Source organism: Sus scrofa, chromosome 13 (assembly GCF_000003025.6).
Source record: "Sus scrofa isolate TJ Tabasco breed Duroc chromosome 13, Sscrofa11.1, whole genome shotgun sequence".
In the NCBI taxonomy this organism is placed as follows: Eukaryota; Metazoa; Chordata; class Mammalia; order Artiodactyla; family Suidae; genus Sus; species Sus scrofa.
This window is the reverse complement of record NC_010455.5, coordinates 63,878,147-63,906,124: the sequence shown is the minus strand read 5'-3', so window position 1 is coordinate 63,906,124 and position 27,978 is coordinate 63,878,147. Positions and strand designations below refer to the sequence as shown.

The 27,978-nt window shown below is 37.2% G+C and overlaps 1 protein-coding gene across 11 annotated transcripts in view; it reads right to left on the bottom strand.

The window, feature by feature from the left end:
• The window catches only part of GRM7 (glutamate metabotropic receptor 7), an 885,981-nt gene that overhangs the window by 297,858 nt on the left and 560,145 nt on the right, over nt 1-27,978 (bottom strand). For all 11 annotated transcript variants that reach the window (XR_002338088.1, XR_002338089.1, XR_002338090.1 and 8 more), the window contains one exon: nt 23,366-23,506. Coding sequence is in view for 7 of the 11 variants with exons in the window: in XM_021071050.1 (XP_020926709.1) it covers nt 23,366-23,506 (141 nt within the window). In the remaining 4 variants the exon portion in view is untranslated. The remainder of the gene's footprint in view (nt 1-23,365; nt 23,507-27,978) is intronic.

The window sequence follows — 27,978 nt, the reverse complement described above, 5'->3', positions numbered from 1 at the left end:
CCAAGGACTTTATTTCCAAGAGCAGTCAACTATAGGTAATGACAGTCAACTGAGTAAAGGTAAGAACACTGCTTCTGGAATTCACACAAGAAAATTGCTACACTAAACAAGAACAAGATGGAGTTTCTTAAAGAAGTATATAGATTCAGTTTCCATTTCTCACCTAGATTTTCTCTCTTTGGATTCCTTAAGCTAAATCTATGTTTACACAGTTCTGGTTGCATCTTCTATGCAAACTGTTATATCACTGCTTGTTCTCTTAACCCACTCCTCAGGAGGAATCCCTTCATTAATGAGGTTCTGACCCTCTGATATTCTGTTAATGCCATTCCAGGAATTCCAATTAGGATGAATTTTCAGAATATTAATTAACCAATTTATTTATGAATGAATTTCAATACCAGGTGAAATAATGGACCTGTGCAATCATCATCAATAGCTGCTAAAACTCTGAGTTGACATACTGAAGCCAATAAGAACTTTAGAGTCAAGAGATCAGGGGGACTCTACTGGAAACATAGCTAATCTTTTCCTTTATTCTCTTAATCCTCTTCTTTCTTCTTCCCTTCTTCCATCTCCTTTGCTTTAGACATTAGAAAGTTATTTGTCTTAATTTAGAAAATGACATTGTATATGTGTGTACGTATAAGAGAGAGCACATAAAACTAAAAACTTCACACAAAAAAACAACTTTACAGGGTTAGTTAAAACATCAAATTAGCTTTTTGCTTCTAGTATCTGCCACTTCCTAAATATAATCCTTTTCAGTTCTGATCTTTACATCACACACACACATAATGCAGATTTTGTATCTTCTGATATGAGGCAATAATAAATGTATAGTAGCAACTGGTAAACATTCTGTCAAATAAACAGACTGCCACACAAATAAAGAGAAAAAAACTAAACAAGAGGGTAAGGGAAGGAGAGAGAGAAAGAGAGAGAGTGAAAAGGAGAAGAATAAAAGAGGACAAGGGGAAGAAGAAGAACGGGAAGAAGAACAGGAGGAGGGTGGGGAAGGAGGAGGAGAAAGGAGGGAAGTCGGGAGTAAAGAAAGATCAACCTGAACCTAATCAAGTTTTAGAAGTATTAACAACTAATTTTTATAGGAAATAGAGAAAATAAACAAACAAGTAAATCAACATTGCAGAGGTGCACAAAACAAAATGCAAATGTAAGAAATTCTACAGAAATAGTAATAAGCTAGTTTCTGAAGCAAATAAATTGCAAAAGTTAAAAGAGTGTGAAGAGAAACATTAAAAAATGTTAAAAAGGATTAAGAGATGTCAAACAAATGTGGTATGTAGATTTGGTTTAAATTTACCTGTACAAATAAATGATGTAAAGACATTTAGGAGAAATGGGAGAGTTTTTTATGATAATGGAAGCTATTGATTTTCTTTTTCTGTGTGTGTATGTGTATATAAGGCCAGAGATCATAACTGCATACTCAGAGAGACAATGTCAGGTCCTTAAATCACTGAGCTATAATGGAAAATACCATTTACTTTATATGTTTAAGAGTATTCACCTTTTAGAGAGAATACTGAAACATTAAAATTAATTAAATGTCTGAGTTTACTTTGAAATGGCCAGAGGTGAGAGGAAAACATGCAGTGTACATGTGAACATAAACTGGCTGTATAGTGACTACTGTTGAGCTTCAGTAATGGATACATGATGATTCATTCCACTATTTAGTCTGCTTTTTGGTTTGTTTGAAAGATAATATGTTTACAAAAATAAAAGTAGGAGAAAGAGAAGAGAAAAAATGGAGTAGGAAGAGAAGAAACAGAAGATAAGGAAGAGGAATGGGGAAGGTGGAAGTTAAGGAAGAAAAGGAGCAAGAAGAAGGGGATATATCAGGATATGAGAGAGGAGGAAGAGGAAGAAAATGGGGAAAAAAGAACATAAAGAAGATACTGGGTTTAAAAAAAGGGGAAACTGGCAGGGAAAACTAGAAGAGATGGAGTCAGTTGGCTTTAAGGGACCGCCCCCCAGTACATGCCAGACTAGAGCCAAGGGACACAGATATTAACACAATGCCGTCCCTTCTATCACTGTTCACAGCTCCACTCAGATGCTTCTGCTGAAATGCAGTTTTCATCTGTCTTCTCAGGGCTTAGAAAATGATTCTGCTTCCTAGGTATTTATGAAGGAGCACATGCAGTATAGATGCTATGGCATATGGGGAGGGTCATCTGACTTCCAGTGCCCAAAGTTACCTCCTTGAAGTAAAACCAGCATATGGTGGGGTTGGAATGATTTGATCTCACTGGTATGATATCCTTTTGCCATGTGAGATGCAGAGAAAAGGCATACAGGAATTGATTCCACTGCAGGATGTGAAAGGACTTTTCAGAATTATCAGTCTAATGACAATACAAATAAAAAGAAAAAGCCATAATTTAACTCCCCTTGAGTTCTGTACCCAATGCTAGTGATTATAAATAAAAAGGCAAAATACATATATATGTATGCTGACCTCCTCTGAAGCAAGTCTGGGTTTTCAAAATTGCTAGATACCCAGAACCCAAAACAGGGCCTGGAATATAGTGCACTATCAGTAAAAAGTTATGAAAGGAAAGATCTCATTGGTAAAGACCAATATACAATTAAGAGAGTAGACAAAAAAACTTATTAAGCCTCTAGAAAGGTTAAAAACAAAAGTCGAAAATTATATTCACAAGAAGTAGCTCAGAAATCCACAAAACAAAGATGTAACATATAATAACAAAAACATTAAATGTGGCAGTTCCCATTGTGGCTCAGAGGTAACAAACCCAACTCGGATTCATGAGGACATGGGTTCAATCCCTGGTCTTGTTCAGTGGGTTAAGGATCTGGCATTTCCATAAGCTGTGGTGTAGGTCACAGATGTTGCTTGGATCTGGCATTCCTGAGGCTGTGGTGTAGGCCAGTGGCTACAGCTCCAATTTGACCCCTATCCTGGGAAATTCCAAGTGCTGCCAGTGTAGCTCTAAAAAAAAAAAAAAAAAAAAAATTAAATATGTGTTGAGGGAACTAAAAACATAGGGTTTTTAGAACACATGTAAACTTAACAGGTTATCAACTTAAAACAATCATACATATGTATGTATACACAAATATATCACATACAGCACATGTATCATATGTATATATGTACACATATATTTATATATATATCACATATATTTATATGTATATGAAAATATATTTCATGGTAACCAAAACCAAAAATCTATAATAGATACACACATAAAAAAAGAGAAGGAAAAAACATAACTACACAACAACCAGAAAACAAGTAACAAAATGTCAATATGTACATACTTATGAATAATTACTTTAAATGTAAATGGGCTGAATGCTCCAATCAAAAGACATAGAGTGCTTAAAAAAAAACAATACCCATATATATGCTGCCTACGAGAGAATTACTTAAGAGCTAGAGATACACAGGTAGAAAGTGAGGGAATTGTTCCATGTAAATATACATAAAAAGAAAGCTGGGGTAGCAATTGTTGTATCACACAAAATGGACTTTAAAACAAAGACTATAACAAGTGACAGAGAGAAGTGTTATAAATAATAAATGTATCAATCTAACAAGCAGATATAACAATTATAGATATATATGTAACCAAAATAGGAGCCCAGAAATACATAAAGCAAATACAGTTGACCCTTGAATAACATGGGGGTTAAATCCCATATAACTTACAGGCAGCCTTTCATATCTGCATTTCTTCCACAACTACAGATTTAACCAAACATAGACTGTGAGAACTGTAGTATTTAGTTTTGAAAGACATCTATATATAAGTGGAACCACACAGTTTAGGGATCATTTTACTAAAAGATTAGAGGGAGAAATTTATCGTAACACAATAATAGCAGATGGCTTTAACACCTTACTTATATCAATGGACAGATCATCCATCTGAAAATCAATAAGGGAGCACTGGAGCATTGGCCTCAAAAATAAAAAAAAAAAACAAAACTGATTAGATCAGAAAGATTTTTTTTTTTGCAAAATACAGCATACAATTATGACAAAAATTCTCAATGAAGTGGATATAGAGAGAACATACCTCAACATAACAAAGGCCAATTATAAAACCCACAATTAATATACTCAATGGTGAAAAAATGAAATAATTTCCTGTAAAATCAGGACAAGACAAGGACATCCACTCTGCCTCTTTTATTAACACAGAATTAGAAGTCCTAGCCATAGCAATCGGATGGCAAAAAAAAGGTATTGAAACTGGAAAAGAAGAAGTAAATCTGTCACTGTTTGCAGATGACATGATATTACATGCAGAGAGAAAATCTTAAAGAGACACACAAAAATATTAGAATGAATAAACTCATTATAATGCAGGATACAAAATTACTATAAAGAAATTTGTTATGTTTCTATATACAATGAACTGTGACAAAGAGAAATGAAGAAAACAATTCCATTGGCAATTGTACCACAAAGAATTAAATACCTAGGAATAAATCTAATCAACGAGGTAAAAGACCTGCATTTAGAAACCTATAAGACTGTGGTGAAAGAAACTGAAGATGGCACAAACAAATGAGAAATTGTTTTGTGTTCATAGAATGGAAAAATTAATATTGTGCAAATGACCATACTATCCAAAGCAATCTATAGAATCAATAAAATCACTATTAAAATAGCAATGACAATTTTCACAGAACTAGAAGAAATAATTCTAAAATTCATTGCAGCTCTATTCGCAATAGCCAAGACATGGAAGTAACCTAAATGTCCATTGACAGATGACTGGATTAAGAAATGGTACATATATACAATGGACTATTACTCAGCCATAAAAAGAACAAATTAAAGTCATTTGCAGCAACATGGATACAACTAGAGATTATCAAACTAAGTGAAGTGATGCAGAAAGAGACAATACTATAGATATTTATATGTAGAATCTAAAATATGGCACAAAAGAACCTATCTATAAGATAGAAATATACTCACAGGCATAGAGGACAGACTTGTGGTTTCCAAGGGTAGGGAGAGGGAATGGGAGAGACTGGGAATTTGGGGTTGGTAGATGCAAACTATTACATTTAGAATGGATAAGCAATCAGGTCCTATTGTATAGCACAGGAATGATATCCAGTCTCTTAGGATAGACCATGATGAAAGATAATATGAAAAAGGGAATGTGTAGGTGTGTGTATGTATATGACTGCATCACTATGCTGTGCTGCAGAAATGACTCAATACTGTAAATAAACTATAACCTAAAAAAAAAAAAAGAAAAAATTTATTAAAGGAGATCTCCTCATGGCTCAGCGGTAACACACCTGACTCATATCCATGAGGATATGGGTTCGATTGATCCCCAGCCTCACTCAGTGGGTTAAGGATCCAGCACTGCCATGAGCTGCGGTATAGATTGCAGCTGTGGTGTGGATCTGGTGTTGCTGTGGCTGTGGTGGAGGTTGTCAGCTACAGTTCTGATTTGACCTCTAGCCTGGTCACTTCCATATGCCATGGGTATGGCCCTAAAAAGACAAAAATAAATAAATAAATAAATAAATAAATAAATAAAAATTTGTATAGAAACACAAAGACTCCAAATAGTCAAAACTATCTTGAGAAAGCAAAACAGAGCTGGAGGTATCATAGCTCCTTGTTTCAAACTATATTGCAAAACTATTATAGTCAAAGCAGTATGAACTGATACAAAAGAAGATGCAGAGATCAATGGAAGAAAATAAAGAGCCCAGATATAAGCCCATATTATATAGGCTATTAACATACAACAATGGAGGCAAGAACACACAAGGCAGGCAAAATATCCTCTTTAATAAATTGTGATGGGAAAATTGAACCTCATGCAAAAGAATGAAAATTAACTACTTTTCTTACTCCCTATACAAAAGTAAACTCAAAATGGATTGAAATCTTCTTGTAAGCCCTGAAAACATAGAACTCCTAGAAGTAAATACAGGCACTATGCTAACTCTTTGACATTGGCCTTAGCACTATTTTTTGGATATGCCTCTTCAGACAGGCAAACAAAAGCAAAAATAAAGAAATGAATCTACATCAAACTAAAAACCTTTTTTGCCCAGTGAAGGATATTATCAACAAAACAAAATGGCTACCTGCTCAATGGAAGAAGATATTTGCAAGTAAAATACCTGATAAAGTGTTATTATACCAAAGTGAAGAAATCATACAATCAACATCAAAAACAATAACCAACCAAGCTGATTAAAAAACAGGCAGAGAAGTTCCCATTGTGGCACAGTGGTTAATAAATCCGACTAGGAACCATGAGGTTGCAGGTTCAATCCCTGTCCTTGCTCAGTGGGTTATAACAATCTGGCATTGCCGTGAGTTGTGGCGTAGGTCGCAGACACGGCTCAGATCCCGCATTGCTGTGGCTCTGGCGTAGGCTGGCAGCTACAGCTTTGATTAGACCCCTAGCCTGGGAACCTCCATATGCCACAGGAGCGGCCCAAGAAACGGCAAAAAGACAAAAAAAAAAGACAAAAAAAAAAAAAAAAAAGGCAGAGAGAGGACTTGAATAGACATTTTCCCAAAGAAGACATACACATGGCCAACCAACTCATGAAAGATGTTCAACCTCACTAATAATAAGTGAAATGCAAATCACAAGTACACAATGTATCATCTCATACATCAGGATGTCTCTCAGAATGACTATTTTTAAAAGACAACAAATAGGAATTCCTGTTGTGGCTCAGCTGGTTAAAAACCTGACTAATATCCATGAGGACATGGGTTCAATCCCTTGCTTACTCAGTGGGGTTAAGGATCCAGCACTGCAATGAGCTGTGATGTAGGTCGCAGATGCAGCTCAGATCCTGTGGCTGTGCCATAGTCCAGCAGCTCCAGCTCCTATTCTACCCTGGACCTGGGAACTTCCATATGTCACAATCGTGGACCTTAAGAAAAGAAAAAAGGCAACAAATAATAGGTGTTGGAAAGGATATGCAGAAAAGGGAGCCCTAGCTCCCCTAGTATAGAAAGGAAATGTAAATTGGTACAGCCACTATGGAGGTTTCTCAAAAGTTATAAATAGGGCTACTGTATGATCCAGAAATTCTACCTTTAGGTACTTTTCTAAAGAAAACAAAAACACTATTTTGGAAAGACACATGCACCCCTATGTTCACTGAAGACTTGTTTTTTCTTTTTCTTTCTTTTTTTTTTTTTTTTTTTTGCTTTTTAGGATTGTACCCACAACACATGGAAATTCCCAGGCTAGGAGTCGAGTCAGGGCTACACCTGCCAACCTAAGACACAGCCCCAGAAATACAGAATCCAAACCACCACATCTGTGACCTACTCCACAGTTCTCGGCAACACTGGATCCCAATCCACTGAGTGAGGCTGGGGACTGAACCCGCATCCTCATGGATACTAGTTGGATTCATTTCCACTGTGCCACAATGGTAACACCAAGACTTATTTTTTTTAAATAATAGCCAAGATATGGAAACAACCTAGGTAACCTAAGTGTCTATTGATAGATGGATAAGAAAAGTTACATACACACACACACAGATACAGACACACACAATGTGATATTAGCCATAAAAAAGGAAAAAAATATTGCCATTTGCAATATCATAGATGGAATTGGAAGGTATTATATTAAATACTTTCAACAGAACAAGATGAACAACATACAAATTCAAGTATATGTGGAATCTAAAATGAAAAACAAACAAAAAAAAACCCCAAACACCAAATGAACAAACAATTAAGCAGAAACAAACTCATAGATACAGATCACAAATACATGGCTGCCAGAGGTGAGAGAGGTGGGGGACAAGTGATACAGGTGAGGGAGATTAGGAGGTACGAACCTCCAAATAAATGATAAATGGGTAGTGGGGATGAAATCTACCGCATGAGGAATATAGTCACAATATTGTAATAAACTTCTTGTAGTGATCATTTCATAATGCATACAAATATCAAATTACTCTGCATTTCAAATAACAAAGTGTTGTAGGTCGATATATATACATATCTATCTATCTATCTATATATAGTTTTAAATAATCATAAAAAGTCACAGCCATTAACTTATACTTTTCAAGAACACAACAGCCTCCATGTTCTAAATGTAGTTAGTTCTTTGCCATTTCATCCATTTTTCAAGGAATTAGAGCATAAGGTCCCTTTCATGGTTTCTATATGAGCTAAAGGAAACAGTTTATGAGTTGTTTAAATCATATTCTTTTAAGGTCAACTTTTTTTATAGGAAAAAGTTATGCATCATTTATGTTGATTTTTCTTTTTTTTTTCCATGTAGCATTAATCCTTCCATGCCAGGAGGTGTCACTTCTGTGAGTCATTGTTTTCAAGAGTAAGGCAAAATACTTTGGTTAAATCCCAGCTCTGCTAGACCAGCCAAGTGACTTTGGGAAAATCATGCATTAAACCTCTATGGACATTGCTTTTATCTTTCCCTTCAGTAGACTATAAATATTATCAGCTCTGCCTACCCTGCTGAGTTGTAGGGATACTCAATCGACACAAGGGGATATTAAAACAATTTAAAGACTTGAAGGTGCATCTCACAAAGAAGATAAATCTGTATTCAAACATATGGAAAAATACTCCACCTTGCAAGTTTTCTAAGAAATGCAAATCAAAATAACATTTCAGTAGCTTTGCCGGTGGCTGGATAAATCAGTACAGTTCTTTCAGAGAATAATTTGACAATACATTGCAATTGTCAAAAAAATTATACTCTGAACTGGCAATGATAAAAACAGGTAATGTGTATGTTATGATTGCTTATCTAATGTTTCCTATACATCAGGCATTCTAGTAAGAACTTTTCTTGTACAGTTGATTCTTGAACAATGTGGTGGTTGGGGTGCCAACCCTTCATACAGCTAAAAATCTTCATATAACTTATAGTAGGTCCTCTGCATCTGTGGTTCCTTATATCCTTGGATTCAACCAACCATGGATCATGTAGTACTGCAGTATTTACTATGGAAAAAAATCTGCATGTAAGTAGACTCATGTAGTTCAAATACCTGTTGTACAAGGGTCAAATGCATAAACTCATTTAGTGCTGGCCTTCAAAACACGAAACTCTCTTGGGTTATTATCATCTACATTTCACAAATGAGGAAACAGGGCACAGAGATACAAGCTCATTGGTGCTAGGTTTCATAACTAGGATAGAGAAGGAAACTTAGTTGATTTAAGGTGATTTGTTTTCAAAGTCCTCATTCTTTACTACTCCATTTAATGACATTGAGAAATGCACCCTCAGAAAGTAATCCAAAAGCAGCAAAAAGCAAGAAGTCTTAAGATATATCTGAATGTGTTTTGTATATAGCCACAAACTTTGGAAGCAATGTAAGTAAAGATTCAGCAACTGATGGCAAACCAAATCACTCGATAATTATGCAACAAAATAATCAAGGCTAGTAATGCATACCTATCGTCTATAAAATTAAAAAGAAATTAAAGATATGTGAATTTATTATCACTATATTAAGGTTATAGAATTGACAGAATTTGGGGTTCTGCCACTTTAGGTTTTCTCAAGGACTCTAAGTAGTATGCAAAGCTCTCCTTATGAAAGACAAGACCAGGGTCACAAATCCCATTGACATCATCCCAAATCCTTTCTTTCCATGAGTGTTAATGATAAGGACAGAGCCAATGAGATATAATTCCCTGTTTTAATAAAGGCATACATATTTCAGCATTAAAATCAGAAGAAAGTTAGACATAGGCAAAAGAGTAGATAGGTTGTCCTAGAGAAGTGAAGAAGGTCTTATTGGAACATATGCTCGCTCAGAGTTTATTTCATTGCAATCTTTCCCCATCAGGTAAGTGAAACCTCTCTTTCAAGGACAATTGCTTTTCCCTTGGCTATAGCCTTTCTCAACTTATGGGTAGAGAAGCAACTCAGTGATTTAAAGGTAAACAGACATACACTCCTTTCGCCATACAACTGAATGGCAGACAAGCCTATAGCACAGAGATCCTCTCAGACACCAAGTTCAGGGCAGACAACCCACAAAAGCAGAATCCTTAGGCCACCCATATCACTCCCTTCCTTTTCTCAGGCATCACAGTGGTGGCTGGTTCTGGATCCTGAGTGTCATGGCATTATACAATATTTGCTATGTGTCTCTACCCAGGAAGGTGGTTCAGAACAGAAAAAAAAAAAAATGGTGACAAAGGCCAGACCTGGGTTTGGATTCTTTCTGACTGAGTGACAAAGAGCATGAGGCAGAATTGAGCTCTCTAATCTTGAACTGCCACATGAGCTTGGGCAAGGAGTTGTAATGTACATTCCTCTGCTTCCACCTTCTCATTTACAAAACAGTGAGGAAAAAAAAGCCAGCTATTTCAGAGGGTTGTGGTGAGGATGAAAAAAATTAAGATGGGTTTCAATTTCCTGAACTAAAAATGAGTATAAAAATATAATTCCCATTATGAGGATAATTATCTATGTAAAGTGCTTAAGCTAGTGGCTGGCACATGGCAAGCATTCAATAAATATTAATTGTTAAAATCGCTTTTTCAAAGAGTCTCAGGGGTTCCCTGGTGGCCTTGTGGTTAAGGACCAGACATTGTCACTGCTGTGGCTTGAGTCACTGCTGTGGCATGGGTTCAGTCCCTGGCCCAGATACTTCCTTATGCCATGGATATGACAAAAATATGTAAATAAAAATAAAAGAGACTCAAAATTAAAATCTTAAGTGTAAAACTTGTAAAAAGCTAAATGTTTTCTTCATTTGTTTGTATCCACCTACTTTTATGCCCTATGAGAGACTATCATTTAAGGAACTACCTAATAATAAGCATTTATATTTTATTATTTTTATTAATATGGTTTTAACACTTCATCTAATTTCTTCCTCACAGCACATAAAATGCAGCAATTCTTCAATAATGATAATAACAGTAATCAGTAGAGGAAAGGATATGGTCAAATCCAGGGGTTGATAGATTCTTTAGTCCTCTGTTCTTGTGATTTTTTTTTTTAAGGCAGGAATGGCTATATATTATACTTTATTGGATTTGAGGGGCTTCATATTTTTACCTAAAATAGAGCACTTGTCCTCTCAAACAAACGCAGATCTTGCTATTTTTTTTCAGTGTCTTATAAAAGTCAACATAATGGACTTATCAAACATTTAACATGTACAGCCCAATAAATCCTACCAAGCCCCTGATTCAATCCACTTTTGCCCTATCTGATCCTCTACATGAGAGATTCTGTTTCAGGGCTGGTAAGTGTGGCAAGCTAGTCACCTGCAGGAAAACAAGGGCACCATACCACCTGCCTCCTCCCTCCCAATTTCATCAGTTGCACTGACATATTCTGTGCAGATTTCTGTTTTAAGTATAGAAAGTAAAATCCATTCCTCATCCACTACTTCTTCAACTTCTATGCTATGCCTGACTTGAGATGGGGCTGGGGGTATGAAGAAAGATGTAAACAAAAGAGTGAGTGCTTGGTTTCACTGAGTTTGCAGATGAAAACAGGAGGCATTCAGCATGTACACTAATGAGGACATCATCACAAACAGACACAAATGCCATTCAGAAGGAAAGGAAGTGGGGAGATGAGATAGCAGAGAAACAGACTTGATCACAGTGGGAACATGAGTGGAGTCTTTCTGAAAGAGGTGGCACTCTGAGATGTGAAGTGTGAGTGAATATAAATTGATCAAACCTTATACTGAGAAAAGTCAGTTCCAAGCAGATGGAACAGCATGTGTAAAGGCCCTGTGGTAGCAAGAATCCAGGTAACCTTAAGGAAATAAAGGAAGGTCAGAGCAGCAGTATGAGATATGTACTGCTACAGGGGCCCCTAGAAACCATGCTGAGAGTTTATCTTCTTCCTATGAATAATGTATGGACACTGACATGTCTTACATATTGAAGGTATGGAATTAGTTCTGTAAAGATAGCACCAATTTTGGTTTTGAGATTTTCTTGAAATTCAGTAGCACTTCTGCAATCTCAAAACTTGTCCAAGGAAATAGAGAATCTGTTGAAATATAGGCCATGCTGTAGACATGATTTATGTAGTCATGTTAACAACCAGGCTTTTAGACATTTGAAGTCCAATAACTATTTGTCCTAATGATTTTTGTACACTTGCAACTACAGGGGGAAAACTCTTTTGGCTTGGCTCTTGGCATAGTTTTTCTCTGTGTGTGTGTGTGTGTGTGTGTGTGTGTGTGTGTGTGTGTGTGTGTGGTGTTTTTAACATTTAATTCTAAAACGTAGCCATTTGTTCCAAACTTGCCTGAAACTTGCTCCTGACAGCTGCATTTTTCTCAAATGAAAAAGCAATAGCGTCTTGTAAATTCAACATTTCCCTTTCACAGTAAATTGCCCACTTCTGCCAGAGCATCAGACCACTTTGGTAGCTCAATTTATAACTGCCACTCTGATATTGGTATGCTTCTCCTTCAAGGTATTATTTTGTACTTTATATGGTTTCTCATGATTTCAGTCTCTGCTATCTGTTTTGATGAGGCTGCAGGCCTGTTTGCCCCACCCTAAAAGGACAGGCAGTCTCAGGGGATGGGGTACATTCAGAGAGAATTTTATAGTCATGGTTGCAATTCCCTGCTGGGTAATTATGCTGCCTGTGAGACCAGGAGTGTGAATGGCTGTCTTTTTTTTTTTCTTAGTACAAGTGACTAGCTTTTTATCAGTCTAACCAAGTTTGAGTGTAAACTGGAAAAAATGCTGCTCTATTTTGAGTTCAGGAGAGGAGAGAAGAATTGAGGTCAACTCGCTTCTCCATGGCAGCTGCTTCTAAGTGAGGACCAGAGGGATCAATCTAGGATCATTATCAAATGTGTTCTACAAAAGAGTCCTTAGGTGGCTGGGCGTCACCCAGGGAGGAAATTGCTATAGAAACAAAACCATAAAGTGACCCCCAAAGGACAAAGTGCCTATTCATGTCTGTTCTCAAAGCCTCTAGAAAGGCAACTGGGCATCAGAGGAGACAGCACAGAGAGAAAGCAGCATCTGCCATGTCGTTGATCCCTCTCATCTGTGATGCCCTCATCTCTGCCATATTCCCTTACAGACAGTCAGGGCTATGGGGCCGATTTCTGCCAACTATTTCTTCCTGGAAAAATTCTTGGCTGTTGTTTTCTCTTCTTTGCTTCTTCCTCAGCACTAACCATAACTTGTAATTATTCTATTTATCTTCTTTAGGTTTTCCGCCTGCTTCCTATACTGGGAGAGAAGCTCCCTGAAAGCAGAGCCTGTTCCTCATTCCAGCACGGTCTCTGGCCCATGCACAGGCTCAACATGTATCTGTCAGATCAACGTATGAGGGATAGAACACTTGGGAAAATGAATGCTTGTCATTAGATGGTGGGATTATTTTTCTCATTAGCAACTCTGTTCTCAGATAAGTCACAGAATTGCTCCAAAGTTCTGTTTTGTTTTAATCTGTAAAGGGGAGCTTGTGCATCTTGTTTATTTCTTCAGGCTGATAGGGGAATCCCATAGGATCATAAAAACATATAAAAGTGTATTGATCTGTGTAAAGCACCATATGAGGCCAAGGGTGCTTAAAGTAAAGAAACAGCAAGGCTGAGTAGGAAAATTACAAAAGGATAGGCAATTTGAGTCATGGAGGAGGCTTTTTTTTTTTTTTAAACAAAGCCAAAGGTAACTTCAAACACCGCTGTCACCCACCACAACAACACAACATAAACCCACTGTAAACAAACTATTTCTACCAGGCACTGTTCTATTTAATCCTTGCAAGTGATCCCGAATAGTAGGGACTATTGTTATCCCCATGGTACAGATGAGAAAATAACGACTGAGCATGTTTCAGTGACTTACCCATGCTGACAGAGTAAGAGAAAGACCAGAAGTTCACACCTGGACAATTTGAACCCTAATCTTAACTGTTTTCATGAGTTAATTAGTGTGATGTCAGTGGTTGCCTGAAAACTGTATTTCTACATAGAAGAGCTATGCACACGAGGAAGGCAAACACATATAATTTGAGGATGACGATAAGAAAATGGGAAGCCTCCCCATATGATCACCACATACCTCATCTACCATTACTAGAAACAGGAAGACAAGTTACAAGTACATCTAGAAAGTTTTGATCTTGGTTTATATATGTGGTAGATATTTATTTTGTGAGCAGATTTTTATTCTCCATAAAAGAGAATATGACACTGTACATACTCTAAAAGCCTAAAATGCTTTTAGTGTCCATATTTCTCTTTGGAAGAGGTAAAAAGAAAAAAAAAAAACTTGTATTACTAGAAAGCTATGTTCCTAAGGAAAGCTATATTCTATTCTAACTTGCTTGATGATACTTGATAAGTCATGCAACAGCCCTTCCTTATACCTACTAAAATGACTCTAAGCATCCAATTTATAATACTTATATTGCCTTTAAGAGGCACTTTGTTTACAAGGACTGTTGCTGAGAAGATGCCTATGCACTAATTCCCCTCATTCAGGGGATTCCTTCTCATTAACTGCATAGCCTGACAGACTTTACAGAATATGGAAAGTCCGTAACTCCAATTTTTAGAGGTACTGACAACTAGAGCTAATGAGAAGGAAATGACACACAGCTCAAATAATGATGGTGTCTAACATTTATGGAAATGGCTTTGCCTGGATACCCCTGGGCTTTCAACTCAGTATTCCAACATGATTCTACACAAAATTTAACATAGCTACTGTCCATGCCTCAGTGGACTGGACCCCTTTTTATGCTTTGTATGGCCAGTGGCAGAAAGAATTCTTTTTCTGCAGCATCCATCTTTTTGAGAAAGCTAAAGAGAACTATCCACTACCTTGGGCATCTGGTCAAGATTTTGAAACATGAGTTTTATGAGTTTAGTGCATCCAGGACTCTTCTAATTTGGTTGTATGGACATAGTGTTGTATGTCTATATTCTTAAATATTCATATGTTACTCGAAGTTACAGAACTCTGATTATTGCTTTTAGGAAGTTTATAACAGAACACAGGAAAGACAATAAAAGAAAAAATGCCTTTTGAGTTTTAAAACCAAAGGGGTAATGTTGGGGGGAGGGATAAATTATGAGGTTAGGATTAATTCATATACACTACTATATAAAAATAGATAAGTCACAGAGAACTATTGTACAGCAGAGGGAAATCTACTCAATATTCTGCAATAACTTATATGGGAAAAGAGTCTGAAAAAGAATGGGTATATGTATAATTAACTCACTTTGCTGTACAGCTGAAACTAACACAACATTGTAAGTCAACTATATCCCAATAAAATTTCTTTAAAAAGCATGTATCCTTAAAATATAAAAAAAACACAAACAAACAAACAAAAAAAAACCAGTGTCATGTGGTCAATAGAAGGCTCCGAGCTTCAGAAGTTGGAATGCCAAAGGAAACAGGGCATTCAGTGTGCACCATATGCAAAACAATTAGAAGGATGTGACTGAACCTAAGGTAGTCTACTCCTCCAGCCTCTAATGAGGACATTCAGGGATGGAAGTTACATGTGGGTGTGTGCCCCTGGAAAGGGGTATTAGGCTCCGTAATCTGCCCAATCACAGTCTCAGGAGCTGTGTGAGCCATCATCATCAGAGCTGAGCCCTGAGTCCAAGCCCAAGAGTCCATGTTCTGCTAATCTACACATTTCCACTTTTGAGGGACAGCAGAGATTAGGTACTGTGTTCCTAGAGATGGACTCCTGAACAGGAAGAAGTTATGGATAGATGCCAAAGGCCCAGAGCAAACGGACCTCACAAACAACCCCAGTGTTCACCTTGACCAAGCCCTATGTAACTGAGGTTCACCCACCCTGGTAGTGTGGTTTAAACTTCCATAAACCACTAGAATGGAGGCACAAAAACAAAGTTATAGAAAACTATCAAAAATTATTCTTTCTGCACCAGTAGTGGCCTGTGAGTTGTATTTACTATAACGTAACCATAGGAGAGGCTGCACTAATTACCACTTTTAGAAGTGAGTGTATTGTCATCTATCTTATCTTCCCTCAAATTTATCCAGTGGAATAATTACTGTATCTGAGGATATGCAGGGGAGCCGATACCTTTTTGGTTTTAAATTCCTTTTAAAAGAAAAATATTCCTGCTTTTAAAATAATAAAAAAGATAAACTTTCATATCTAAGTGAATTAAAAGTAAAGCCGCAGAGTTATCATAGCATTAAATATGATTTAGTCTTTCACTAAAGCCGCTTTTTTTTGTCTCTTACATATGGGAATTCAAAGTTATACCCCAAATCATCTTTTATGGATATGGAATTTTTATTCAATACTTTTAATCTGAAGAGTATTTAAAATAAATTTTCTAAAAACAATGATGACTGAAGATGCAATATTCAGATAATTTTACTATGGGGAATAATATATTAATTAGCATTTCATCTAGCTAAATTCTACCAGTAAACTCATCCAAATATTTGCTATAAAGTAATATACTAGATCCTCAAAATTATATACCTTAGCCTTTGTGAGATGATTCTGATACATTCATTATTTATTTTATGTTCCTTTTAAAATGAATGGATAACTTAAACAAAAATTCTAATAATTTGGCTCATGTATTTCCAGTTTCCAAAGAGATAGAAACCAGTCATTGTAGAAGGAGAGGAGGGAATACTTAAGGATAGAAAGAGAAATATCAAGAAAGATTTGGATGTCTGGAGATGAGGCAGAGAATCAGAAATTTAACAAAGAATCATTAATGCATGATCCCATAATGGATGCTTCATGCAGATTAAATCATAGTTAATCTCCATTGAACCTCTTCTTGAGAAAGCACAAAGGTTTAAAAATGTATTTTACATTGTGCCTCATCAAAGTGGCTTCAACAAGTCTTAGAGCAACAAAAAGAGGGACATTATTTGTCTATAACATTTTGATGTGGATTCCTTAATTGTGCTGAATAGATTAGGTGCCACAATAAAATACCAATCTAACAATTAAAGGTCAATTTTAAATAGAATAATAAAATGACAAGGAAAACTAATTAGTAGAGTCAAATTATTTCCACACATATATTCTCAATGAAATTGGCTCACTTAAGTGTTAATTCCTTTGTCCTGATAGTGTGTTAACAAATGCCCTCATGGGACTGAGCAAGGCCAGGGATCGAAATGGCATCTTCAGGGACACTATGTCAGGATCTTAACCCACTGAGCCACAAGGGGAACTCTGCTAATGGCACTTCTTAACAGGCTTTTCTCTCTACACACCCTCACACTGTTACCAAGAGAGTGATCTTTACTCAAACTATTACCTTTGGCAAGTTAAGTGAAAAGAAAAAATACAGCTTAAGGATAGTACTTCCCCAAATGTAGACATTTACCAGAATATATTCTCTGGCCCCCAGTATCTTTCCATAGTAAATATTGTTTGACTAGGGACTCAAATCAAAATTGAATTTGCTTCTGTATGAGTTGTAAGTGCTAGCAACAGACTACGATGGATTTTTACAAAACCAAAACAAAACCAAAAGATATGTCACCAATGTCTTCTTTCTCTGTCATCTCAAAGGGAAAACAAATCCCTGGAAGTTAAAATGACCCTTCATGGAATGATGGATTTCTAAATGCTGAGTTCCTTCTTTTCAGCAACAAGGTAATTCTGATGAATCAGTACTCACCAAGTGGCATTTGGCAGGGTGGTAATGTTAGTGAGATGAATGTTCTGTATAAGCCATAAGACATGACAGAGTGATAATTTTTATGGACTGTCATAGGCAAAAGCACATTCAGATTATCAGAAACTTCTTCTGAGTTTAAAGAATGGATTTGGAAGCAAAGACTGTGGGAATGCCACTAATCCCATAGAATATATCACATCAGGGATACAATGGTAAAGAAGTTGGGACACAGGGTACTCAGCCTGAAGTCCAGTAATGCTTGGACATGGTCTACATGATGGCCCCAAAACTCCATAAACCTTGAGCTGCATTCCATTCAGAGAATACTGTTTCATTATGTCTGCCTATAAATTTTTTTTTGATATCTTAGTATACTGCTGTGTAATATGCATCCAGGGAAAAACTTCCATGTATACTTATGTGGTTATTCAAATCCTGGCTTGATTTATCTGTTAGAATTTTATCTACATCCTGATTTGCCATAGGACTGACATAAGGCAATAGGACCTTCCTAAAACTCTCCCAGGTAATGACTTTCAGCCTAGAACAGCAAATAATTACCATTCCTGAGGTATTATGATGGCTGATATCATTTTAGATATACTACTTAAGTGATCTAATTTAATTCCCACAATAGCTTTGGATGTAACAAAAATTTTGTTATTCCCATTCCAAAGATGAGGAAAGACTTTGAGAGATTAAATGATGTTTTCCAGCCCCTCGCAGGAATATTCATAAATAGCCCTAGAATGCACACTCAGGCCTCTTTCATGCAAAAACCTCTCCTTTCTTAACAACTGAATAGAGTAATTTTCGTAATTCCAAGATGGCCTCAATGTCTTTTGCACAGACATCACTTCATCTATGTACTTTTTTTCTTCCCTTGACCTTGGTTTCTCTATAAACATCTACTATTCCCAAAAGGATCATAATCTAAACTGGTCAGCAATCCACTGGCAAGTGTATAAGGGTAAACACACCCAGAGGGAAGAAGTGGGATAGCATAATTACAACCTGAAGGAAAAGTCATGTCCTATATTCTAGCCCATAAGCCACAAATAGTCTACAATGAAAAACAGAAAAAGCCTTCCCTAGCTACCTCTAACTCCATGAGAAAATGTAGCCCTACCATGAAGTAGCCTGGATGGCACTGGTACCTGTCAGAGAGAGTCTGTGTTTTCTGTGAAAGCTGAAACACCATAAAATTGCTCAACTGTATATCCCCTTGGGGGATGTCAGCCAAGCAAACCAATGAACAGGTTGAATCTCTGGCAAGTCTTAATCTATATCGGTGAAAATGAGGCAATCACCAGGGAAGGTAGCATGAAGAATGACTAGCTTTCAAGGTTGAGAGACCTTAGAATTGGGTATCAAGGAAAGTTGAGATGTTCTTTAAATACTGAAGAACACGGTAATTTGCCTTGCTTGAAGGAGACTTTAACTGGATATGGATAATTTATAGGAATAAAGATTACACAGTTGTTCAAGTACATTTCTATAAGAATATATGCACATGTAGCCCCATGTTAAATTATAAATTATATAAAGAGTTTATTCCATGCTTATTAATAGTTTTTTTTTCCAACAATTATTCTTCCTCTTATGACGTTTTAGCATCTTGGGTTTTGGGAAATCTCTTTTCCCCTGACCCCAGTAATTTGCTCTCTCTATCTCATCTTCAAAGCTCATCTCAACAAACAATTGATTCAATGATTTTGATCTTGAATGACCCAAGTCTACTTGCAACTAAGATATAATAAAAATCTCATGATAGCTAAAGAAACTATACATCCAAGGAAAAAAAGTCTGCATTTTAGTTTGTCTCTAGATTCTAGGAGTGAATATTTTAAGACTTTCTTATTATTTAGCAGAGACCAATCACAGAGAGAGAACTGCAAAGTGGGCTGTTTTCTGCAGTGCTTAGATCAAAATACCTACTAACTAAAATCTTTGCAATGCCAAGCTACTCAGCATGCCTCCTTATCTTGTTGCTTCCTCCCAATGTGCCCATTCCTTTCATGTTTCAAACCCTGGTTATACAACTCAACAGCAAAAAAGCCAACAACCCAATGGAAAAATGGACAAATGACCTGAGTAGACATTTCTCAAAAGAAGATATACAGATGGCCAACAAGCACAAGATGCTCAATATCCCTGATTATTAGAGTAATGCAAATCAAAACTACTATGAGTTACCACCTCACACCAGTCAGGATGGCCATCTTTAATAAGTCTACAAATAACAAATGCTGAAGGGGGTGTGAAGAAAAGGGAACCCTCCTGCACTGTTGGTGGGAATGTAAATTGTTACAACCACTATGGAAAACAGTATGGAGGTACCTTAGAAAACTATACATAGAAGTACCATATGACCCAGCATTCCCACACTTGGGCATATATATGGACAAAACTTTCCTTGAAATAGATACATGCACCTGCATGTTCATTGCAGCACTATTCACAGTTGCCAAGACATGGAAACAACCTAAATGTCTATCAACAGATGATTGGATTAAGAAGATGTGGTGTATATATATATACAGTAGAATACTACTCGGCCATAACAAAAGAACAAAACAATGCCATTTTCAGCAACCTGGATAGAGAAAGACAAATACCATATGATATCACTTATATCTGGAATTTAATATATAGCACAAATGAACCTTTCCACAGAAAAGAAAATCATGGACATGGAGAACAGACTTGTGGTTACCAAGGGGAATGGGGAGGGAGTGGGATGGATTGGGAATTTGCAGTTAATAGATGCAAGCTATTGCCTTTGGAATGGATTAGCAACGAGATCCTGCTGTATAGCACTAGGAAATATATCTAGTCACTTACAGTAGAGGATAATGTAAGAAGAAAGAATGTATATATGTATGTGTGACTAGGTCACCTTGCTGTACAGAGGAAAATTGACAGAACACTGTAAATTGGCTATAATGGCAAAAATAAAAATCATTCTAAAAAAAACTGGTTACAAAGGCAGATTTCCCTTACATAACCCACATCCTTAAGCCCATAAATGGCTTCCCTCTCCTATCCATTCTTTTTGTTCATTAAGACTTAATTTCTCACCATAAGAATTCTCATTAATATAATTTAATGTGTTTTTTCTCTCTACTTTTTCTTTCACTATAGTCTAGCAAATCTAAGCATGACTTTTTTCTCATTTTTCTTCTTCCAAGTTGGGGTATACATAAATACCAAGATTTTTTAAACAGTATTTTGGAAATACTTTCAAAGTAAATAGAAGTTTAGTTTAATTTGAGAAAGAAAAACGTAGAGCACTCACGTACTTATATCCAATAACAGGAAGAAGAAGAGACACAATGATAATAATAGTATTCACCTCCACTCAATATCTCACCTCTTACCCCCAACAGAAGTGGTAAGGAAGGAAGGGAAGAAAAGACATTTACATAATTTGGGTGGGGCCACAGGTAATTTAGTAAGTATGATCATAAAGGTTTCAACTGGAGGAAGCATGATATGAAAGCATAAACACTTCTATTTTCATTTTTGAAAGGTAGTAGGTTGAATAATGAGTTTATGTGTTTGCCTAATCCCAAATTTGCAATTAACAGATGAAATGTGACTACAGATAAAAACAGTCTGTTTAGAGTATAAAAAAGAATGAAGATTAACCTTAGACAGAACAATCCTAATGGCCATCAGACAATTTATTCCACCTTTCAGACTCGACAAAACACCAAATGTCAGAAAGAGCCAAAAAAAGTCATGAATCATTTAGATGCTTCTAGTACATTTGGAAGTCCCCTGTCATATAGACAAATTATTCAGATGTCAAACAAATTTTTCAGTTTCCACTTGAAAGCTTTGTGTCGCCTAGGTCTAGTCAACACTGGATTAATCCCCCCCCCAACATTATAAAGATCATATTACTGAAAACACTGTTGTTATACACTATGGTCTATAGAAGGTATTTAATCTAATATTCTAATTAAGTGAGGTATACATCCAATTGTGCACAGTATTGATTTTGCATCATTATGTTTACTCATTTCTCCGTTTATGTCTTATCACACATTCTCCGCAAAATCTCCTTAAGGAAGAGGCCCAAACTTCAGCATCCTCACACAATTTGTGTCATTTTAGTAACATGTTTTACATGTATTATTCTTCATTAATAGGTGCTTATTGGATGGTTGAATATGCAATATCTGGATGACCAATATGCAAAGATCTATACTGCAAAGAAAAACTACACATGAGGGTATCCAGCATAAGTGTGAATTTCTTGATCATACTGAAGACATTGTAGGGTTTTGTGGTACCTCAAAGTCATAATTTCAAATGTTGAAGGTTACTAAGTATAAAATTGGTTAATGCTATTTAACAGAGTACCAGGTGACAAGATGGTAGAACACATCACATCCCTGTGTAACACTTGCCACAAGTTTCAGTATCTTTAAGAAAAGACCAAATTCCACATATGTATTGATATGGCTTATTCCCTGCCATTCTCTCTCTACTTGCAGCCTCAGCTCACACATTCATCCCATTCTCTGCACTTTATGTATTTCTTCTTTTTCACATCCTTAGAAGTACCAGTATTTTTCCTGCTATAAGCTCTTCCATGCTATGTTTCCATCAGAAATTCTTCAATCTGTTCTTCCCCATCCCAAACCAACCAACATCTACTCATCTTCTGAGATAGCTTCTGCCTTTAATATGAGTGAAATTCCTTGATTATATGTCCTTACATCTCTTGGAACATTTACTGTATTCATTATGCATTCATAGGAATAACGTTGACTTTTCTCCCACTATACTTTAAGCAGCATGAAAGCAGTGTTTCTTATATGGTTGGCTCACTGTCAGATCAACAGTGCTTAGCACAGTGCTCAGCATCTGATCAGCAGTGCCTAGCACAGTACTTAGCAGAAGGGAGTTGCTCAGTAAGTATTTGTGAATAAATGAATAATGATGTGATTTTTTTTTTGCCTTTGAAATTTGGTATACACACACCAACACACACAGACAAGCATATATGATGCCTATACTCGTGGGTTTGTTTTTAATTTGGAATTCTGATGCAATATTATATACAAGTCTTGGTGAGTATCAAAGTATATTTTAAATAGTAGGTGACTCATTAACTTGACATTATGATGTGTGACTGGGTCACTTCGCTGCCCGGTATAAAAGTGACATAACATTGTAAACCAACTATAATGGAAAAAATAAAAATCATTTAAAAAAATTAAAAAAGAAAATCCATAGTAATTCTCATCCTCTAATCCCAAGTACTGTTTTCTTAATCAAACATATCATTTTAACATGTTTACTCATTACTCTGCTAATAGTTAAATATGATTCTGATGGAACTTGTCAGAGATTTAGGTCTATGTGAAAATGACGTTCATGCTCCCAGCTACAATATGAACTAATATTCATCAGCGAGAGCATTCAAGGCAACATGACCTCTTCTGGATTCAAAAATCAATGAAAATGTCAAATACTGCTGGATGGACATGCAGGAAGGAATATATTCTTGTCTCTACTTCTCTTGTCCTGCAAGACTTATGCTCTTGTTCCATTTTCTGAACAATCTAGTAAAATTCAATTTACTTTTTCAATTTGTCTCCAGCCAAGCTTCCTTCTGTCAGCTCTGCAGACATTTCAATGCTGGCCACGTAAAGTAACAGGAGAAGGACATCGAGAATGAAATTACCTGTGCATTTGCGATCTGTGTCTTCTTTCTTTGACCCACTAATCGTCAACTTGCAGTTGAAGTTTTCCTCCCAGTATTCGGCAAACCAGACATTTCTTCTGTTGTTTTCAAGCGTGCGGGACGTAAAATAGGCATCGAACCCTAAACAGAGTTAAATGAAAAGGTCATTGCTTGCGGGGCACTGCTGGAACATTTGAAAATAATAATACCAGTGATGGCTTTTCTTTGTTTTAGTAGATTGGATGCTCTTTTGTGTCAATAAAAAAAATGGGGGGGGGAATCTAATGCTAACCTATGGCAAAATCCCTAGTTCAATATGTCAGGCATGACATGTGTGGCCGACAAATGACATTTCCCAGTGAAATATGCATTAGAGACCTTAGCAGTGACAGAGTAATCACAGCATCCCTTGTTTCACCAAAGAGCTAGACCAGGGACAAAGCGTCTTCAGCATCACCAAGATAGTAAGTGGTCATTTTAGTGCTTACTATGAACCAGGCTCTTTGCATTACATAGAACCTTTCTTTCATTCACCTCAACAGCCTATCTGGTAGTTGCTATCATTTCCATTTTGCCAATGAGAAAAAGAGAGTCTTAGAAGAAATCATAAAGCACCCAAGTTCAACTGCTATGTCATATTCTGCATCCCTAACCATGTGAGCTACTTCTCTGTCATTATCATTTTAAGAGCCCTCTTGCATTTAGTAAAGACGCATCATGTAAATGACTTTCCAGTCAAAAGGGAAGTGAGTTTCTGAAGAGGCCATAGATAAACTGACCCTAACATAATCTTAAGTGTTCATAAAGAGTAGTAGATGAGCAGTCCCATGAGACCAAGTCCCATGTGAGTTCCCACTGCTGCTCAGTGGGTTTAGGACCTGACATTGTCTCTGTGAGGATGTGGGTTCGATCCATGGCCTTGCTCAGTGGGTTAAGAATCTGGAGTTGCTGCCGTGTAGGTTGTAGATGCAGCTCAGATCCATTATTGCTGTGGCTGTGGTGTAGGTCTCAGCTGCAGCTTCAATTTGACCCCTGGCCAGGAATTTTCATATGCTACAGGTATGGTCATAAAAATAAAAAGAGAGAGAGAGAGAATAAGTCCCCAGGAAATGTCTAGCTACCTCTTTTGGAAGATGCAGCTTTAAATGTTCCAGTGGAGTCCAAATGTCCTTCGAGAATCAGACTAGATTAACTATTCCAAGGGTTGGCCTTGAATTCCATCTCCACTAGTTTCTCTAAGTTATGAACAGCTACACCCTGGACAATATTTATCTCCCTTTTATTTACTTGGAAGATGAAGATGACACCACCTACTTGCCTCATAGCATCTTGTTCGTAGCCATGGGAAGACTTTGGAAACTCACCGAGTTTAAGGTCAAGAACCACAGAAAAAGAAGGACCTATTTTCACATTGTTAAAATTATTCAAAGTTAACTTTAAGGCCATAAGAAAAAGATAGTGCCCAACTCTAAACTTCACAAAAGGAGCACATCAAGTAAATTTCATTTACCACTACATTCATGGCTTGACATATAGTATTCTATGACAAATGGAAAGTTTGAAACAAGTGAGAGGAGAACAAAGAAAAGAAAGCATGTAAAGCACTGGAGATTATATACTATTTTAAGGAAAATAAAAAGAGCATTATACAACTCTTAGGTTATTTTTTAGGCTGTTTTCAGAACATGATTCTTGACCTGGTATCCAGCCAAATGTCCTTTTATATCATCTGCCTTCACTGATTTGAGATTTATCAAGCCGTAGCTTCTAATCTGATTCTGGTATCAATACTGATAGATCCATCTGTCTGGCTGGAAGTCCTCTCCCACTTCACTCTTCTCCCATGACCCTGGCTTCAGATGACTGTTGAGTAGAATAATGATTCCTAAATAAAGAGGAATCTTTGGGGGAAAAAGGCAAGTTCCCCTGAGTTTCCGGGAATAGTAAGTGTATGCACTTGCTCATGTACCTATGCACATACACTCACACTGATGAATAATTAACTTTTCTATGCATTGCTACCCCCATCCCATGCAAGGTTTTTGAAAAAACCAACAGTGACATTTCCTGTGACATTGGTGGCCCCTGATGGACGATGCTTCCTGGGCTCCATACCTGTGTGTTGTCCCCTTTTACACAGCCTGCCTCTTCATTCATAGGACATTGGCAGGTGCGATGCAAGCAGAGGCTGGAAAATCCTTTACTCACTGTGCCTTGCCCTTGTGAGATTCCTTATTGGAAGCAGCCACCACACTCTCAGAGGAATGACTAGGGGATGGGAAATCATGTGGAGAGAGAGGCACCAGCTCGACCCCAGCCCTCTCAGCAAAGCCTTTGCAGACTCTGCAGCCCTCTGGCTGACTGCAATAGAACCACTCAGCTCAGATCAGCTCCTATTGCAGAAATCTGGTGACTTGTCCTTTAAACCACCAACATTTGAGTCAGTTTGTTTTGCAGCCACAGATGATCAAAATATTTCTTCATTAGCAGAACACACCGAGTCCCTCTATGCAACCTCCAAACAATACATTCTTAAGGAAAAAGGGTCCTCAACAAAACTCAAATAGACATCAACTCTTTGGCCACATGCCACAGGTCTGAACCTTAAACCAGATGCAGAACAGGAACTACTAAAATCGTTCCAATTAGAGCACCAATATCTACATACCTCCGCTCCTAAGAAAATATCTTCAGAGGAAACCTCATCACTAAAAAAGCCCATCACGTAAAAACACCTCTGTCTCCAGCCTGTGTCTGCCAGAAATACAAAAAAACATACTGCTGAAGGAAGGACTGCATGCAGCTAACATGTTGGTAGGTGATGGTGGTGCACTTAAAAGAGAAAAGGAAGAGAAAGGAGCAAACCCCTCGTAAGTGAGAAGCAACAGATTTCTGGAAAGCCTGAACAATGACAGGAAGTGGATGAGGAGCAGACTTTCCCAGACAGAACCTCTGTCCTTTTACTCACACTCTCCGCTTCCTTCTCCTTCTCCTCTTCCTCAGAGCAAGGGCTCATTTGTAAGCTGAATTTGGCCTTCACTTTCCCAAGAAATGCTCAGTCAGATTTCCTGGGCATCTCATAAGATGTAAATTTTGGTTCCAGAGGTTTGGGCTGAACCAAAGAGGCTGTGTGTTTAAAATGCCCCAGGGCCACACAAGTAGCTCAAGCTTTGAGAAGCAGGGCTTCTCCAATTCTGGCTTTTAAATAAGACCCAGGTGATGTTGCTATTACCCAGGGCTCTAGAGAAAATCCTGAGCTTTTGCAGCTGGGATTTAAACAGTTCCAGCCCAGTCTGTTAAATCTCAGCATTGTCACCTTCTAAGCCTCCAATTTTTGCCTTGGTTCAGTTGATAGAGCCTTCACTTTGCTTCTACAGTGAGAGTTTGGCTTAATACCCTGCTCAATATGATAGGAACCCTGCCTTACATCCTGCAGCCTGTGGATGTTTGGGGTAGGTGGAAGGTGCTGTGTGATGCATGGATGAATTTTACTGGTGCATGTGCTCCATCTGTACAACCCTGGGCTTTGCTGCTTGGGATTCCTTTGCATCCTTAAAGTCTACGTTACTCGCCTATTTCTCTTTTATCACTCTGTTCCTCCCCTATTTCTCTCTTATCACTCTGTGCTCCCCACTCAGTAATTTCAACCCTGGCTCAATGTTTTGGGGTTTCTAAGAAGGTAACTTGATATACCCTTGTGTCTTCACTACCTCTTCTGAAAGCCCATGGCTTTGAGGAGAAACTCAGAGCCCACAGCCAGGTACCAACATAACATATATTGGCTTTTTGGTATTTTCCTAGAGACTTGAACTGCCAACCTGTAGGATAAGGGCACATTCTTCCTGTCAGTACCAAAGCCAAAGTGTAGTAGTGAACTAGACATCAGAGTCACAAGGGTGGGTTTCAACTGCATGAACTTGAGCAGATGATTCAGTTCATTTTTTATCATCTATAAAGTGGTGTTGATATCAATACCTACATCATAGGGTTGTTATGTGAATTACTAAAACTATTATTTATAAAGCATTCAGCATTGTACCTGATAAAGTAAAATACGAACTATTGGTTCTTCAGTAAACACAGGTATCCATTACTATTTAACTGAGCACCTACTCTGTGCCAGACCCTATTCTCTGCACTCACAAATCTTAGGATGAAAACATACTTGACTGACCACAGGATTTAGAGCCAGCCTGGTGGGGAAAACAGACTTGAAAAAGTATTCAAATAAGTATAACATTACAACTGTGGTATCTTCCATGAAGGAAGGGTACATGGTATTTTGTGAGCACAGAGATAGAACTGTGATAGGGAATCAAAGAGGGCTGCCTGGAGGGAGCAGACATAATGATGAAACATGGGGAAAACAGGTTTGAATTGGGAGTGGGGATGTGGAGAGATCGAACATTTAGTCAGATGTTACAGCTATGCCTTATAGATACTAAAATCATTCTTGCATTATAAAATATATTAGGCCTCAAAATCAGCCCACATAAATGGACTATCTTCTATGTATATGAAAACTAGTGTTGCTTCTAAAATTCTAATAAACTCCAATGTATGGACAAATATATGAACAAATTAGTCTTCTAAGTAGTTGTCAAAAATCCTGA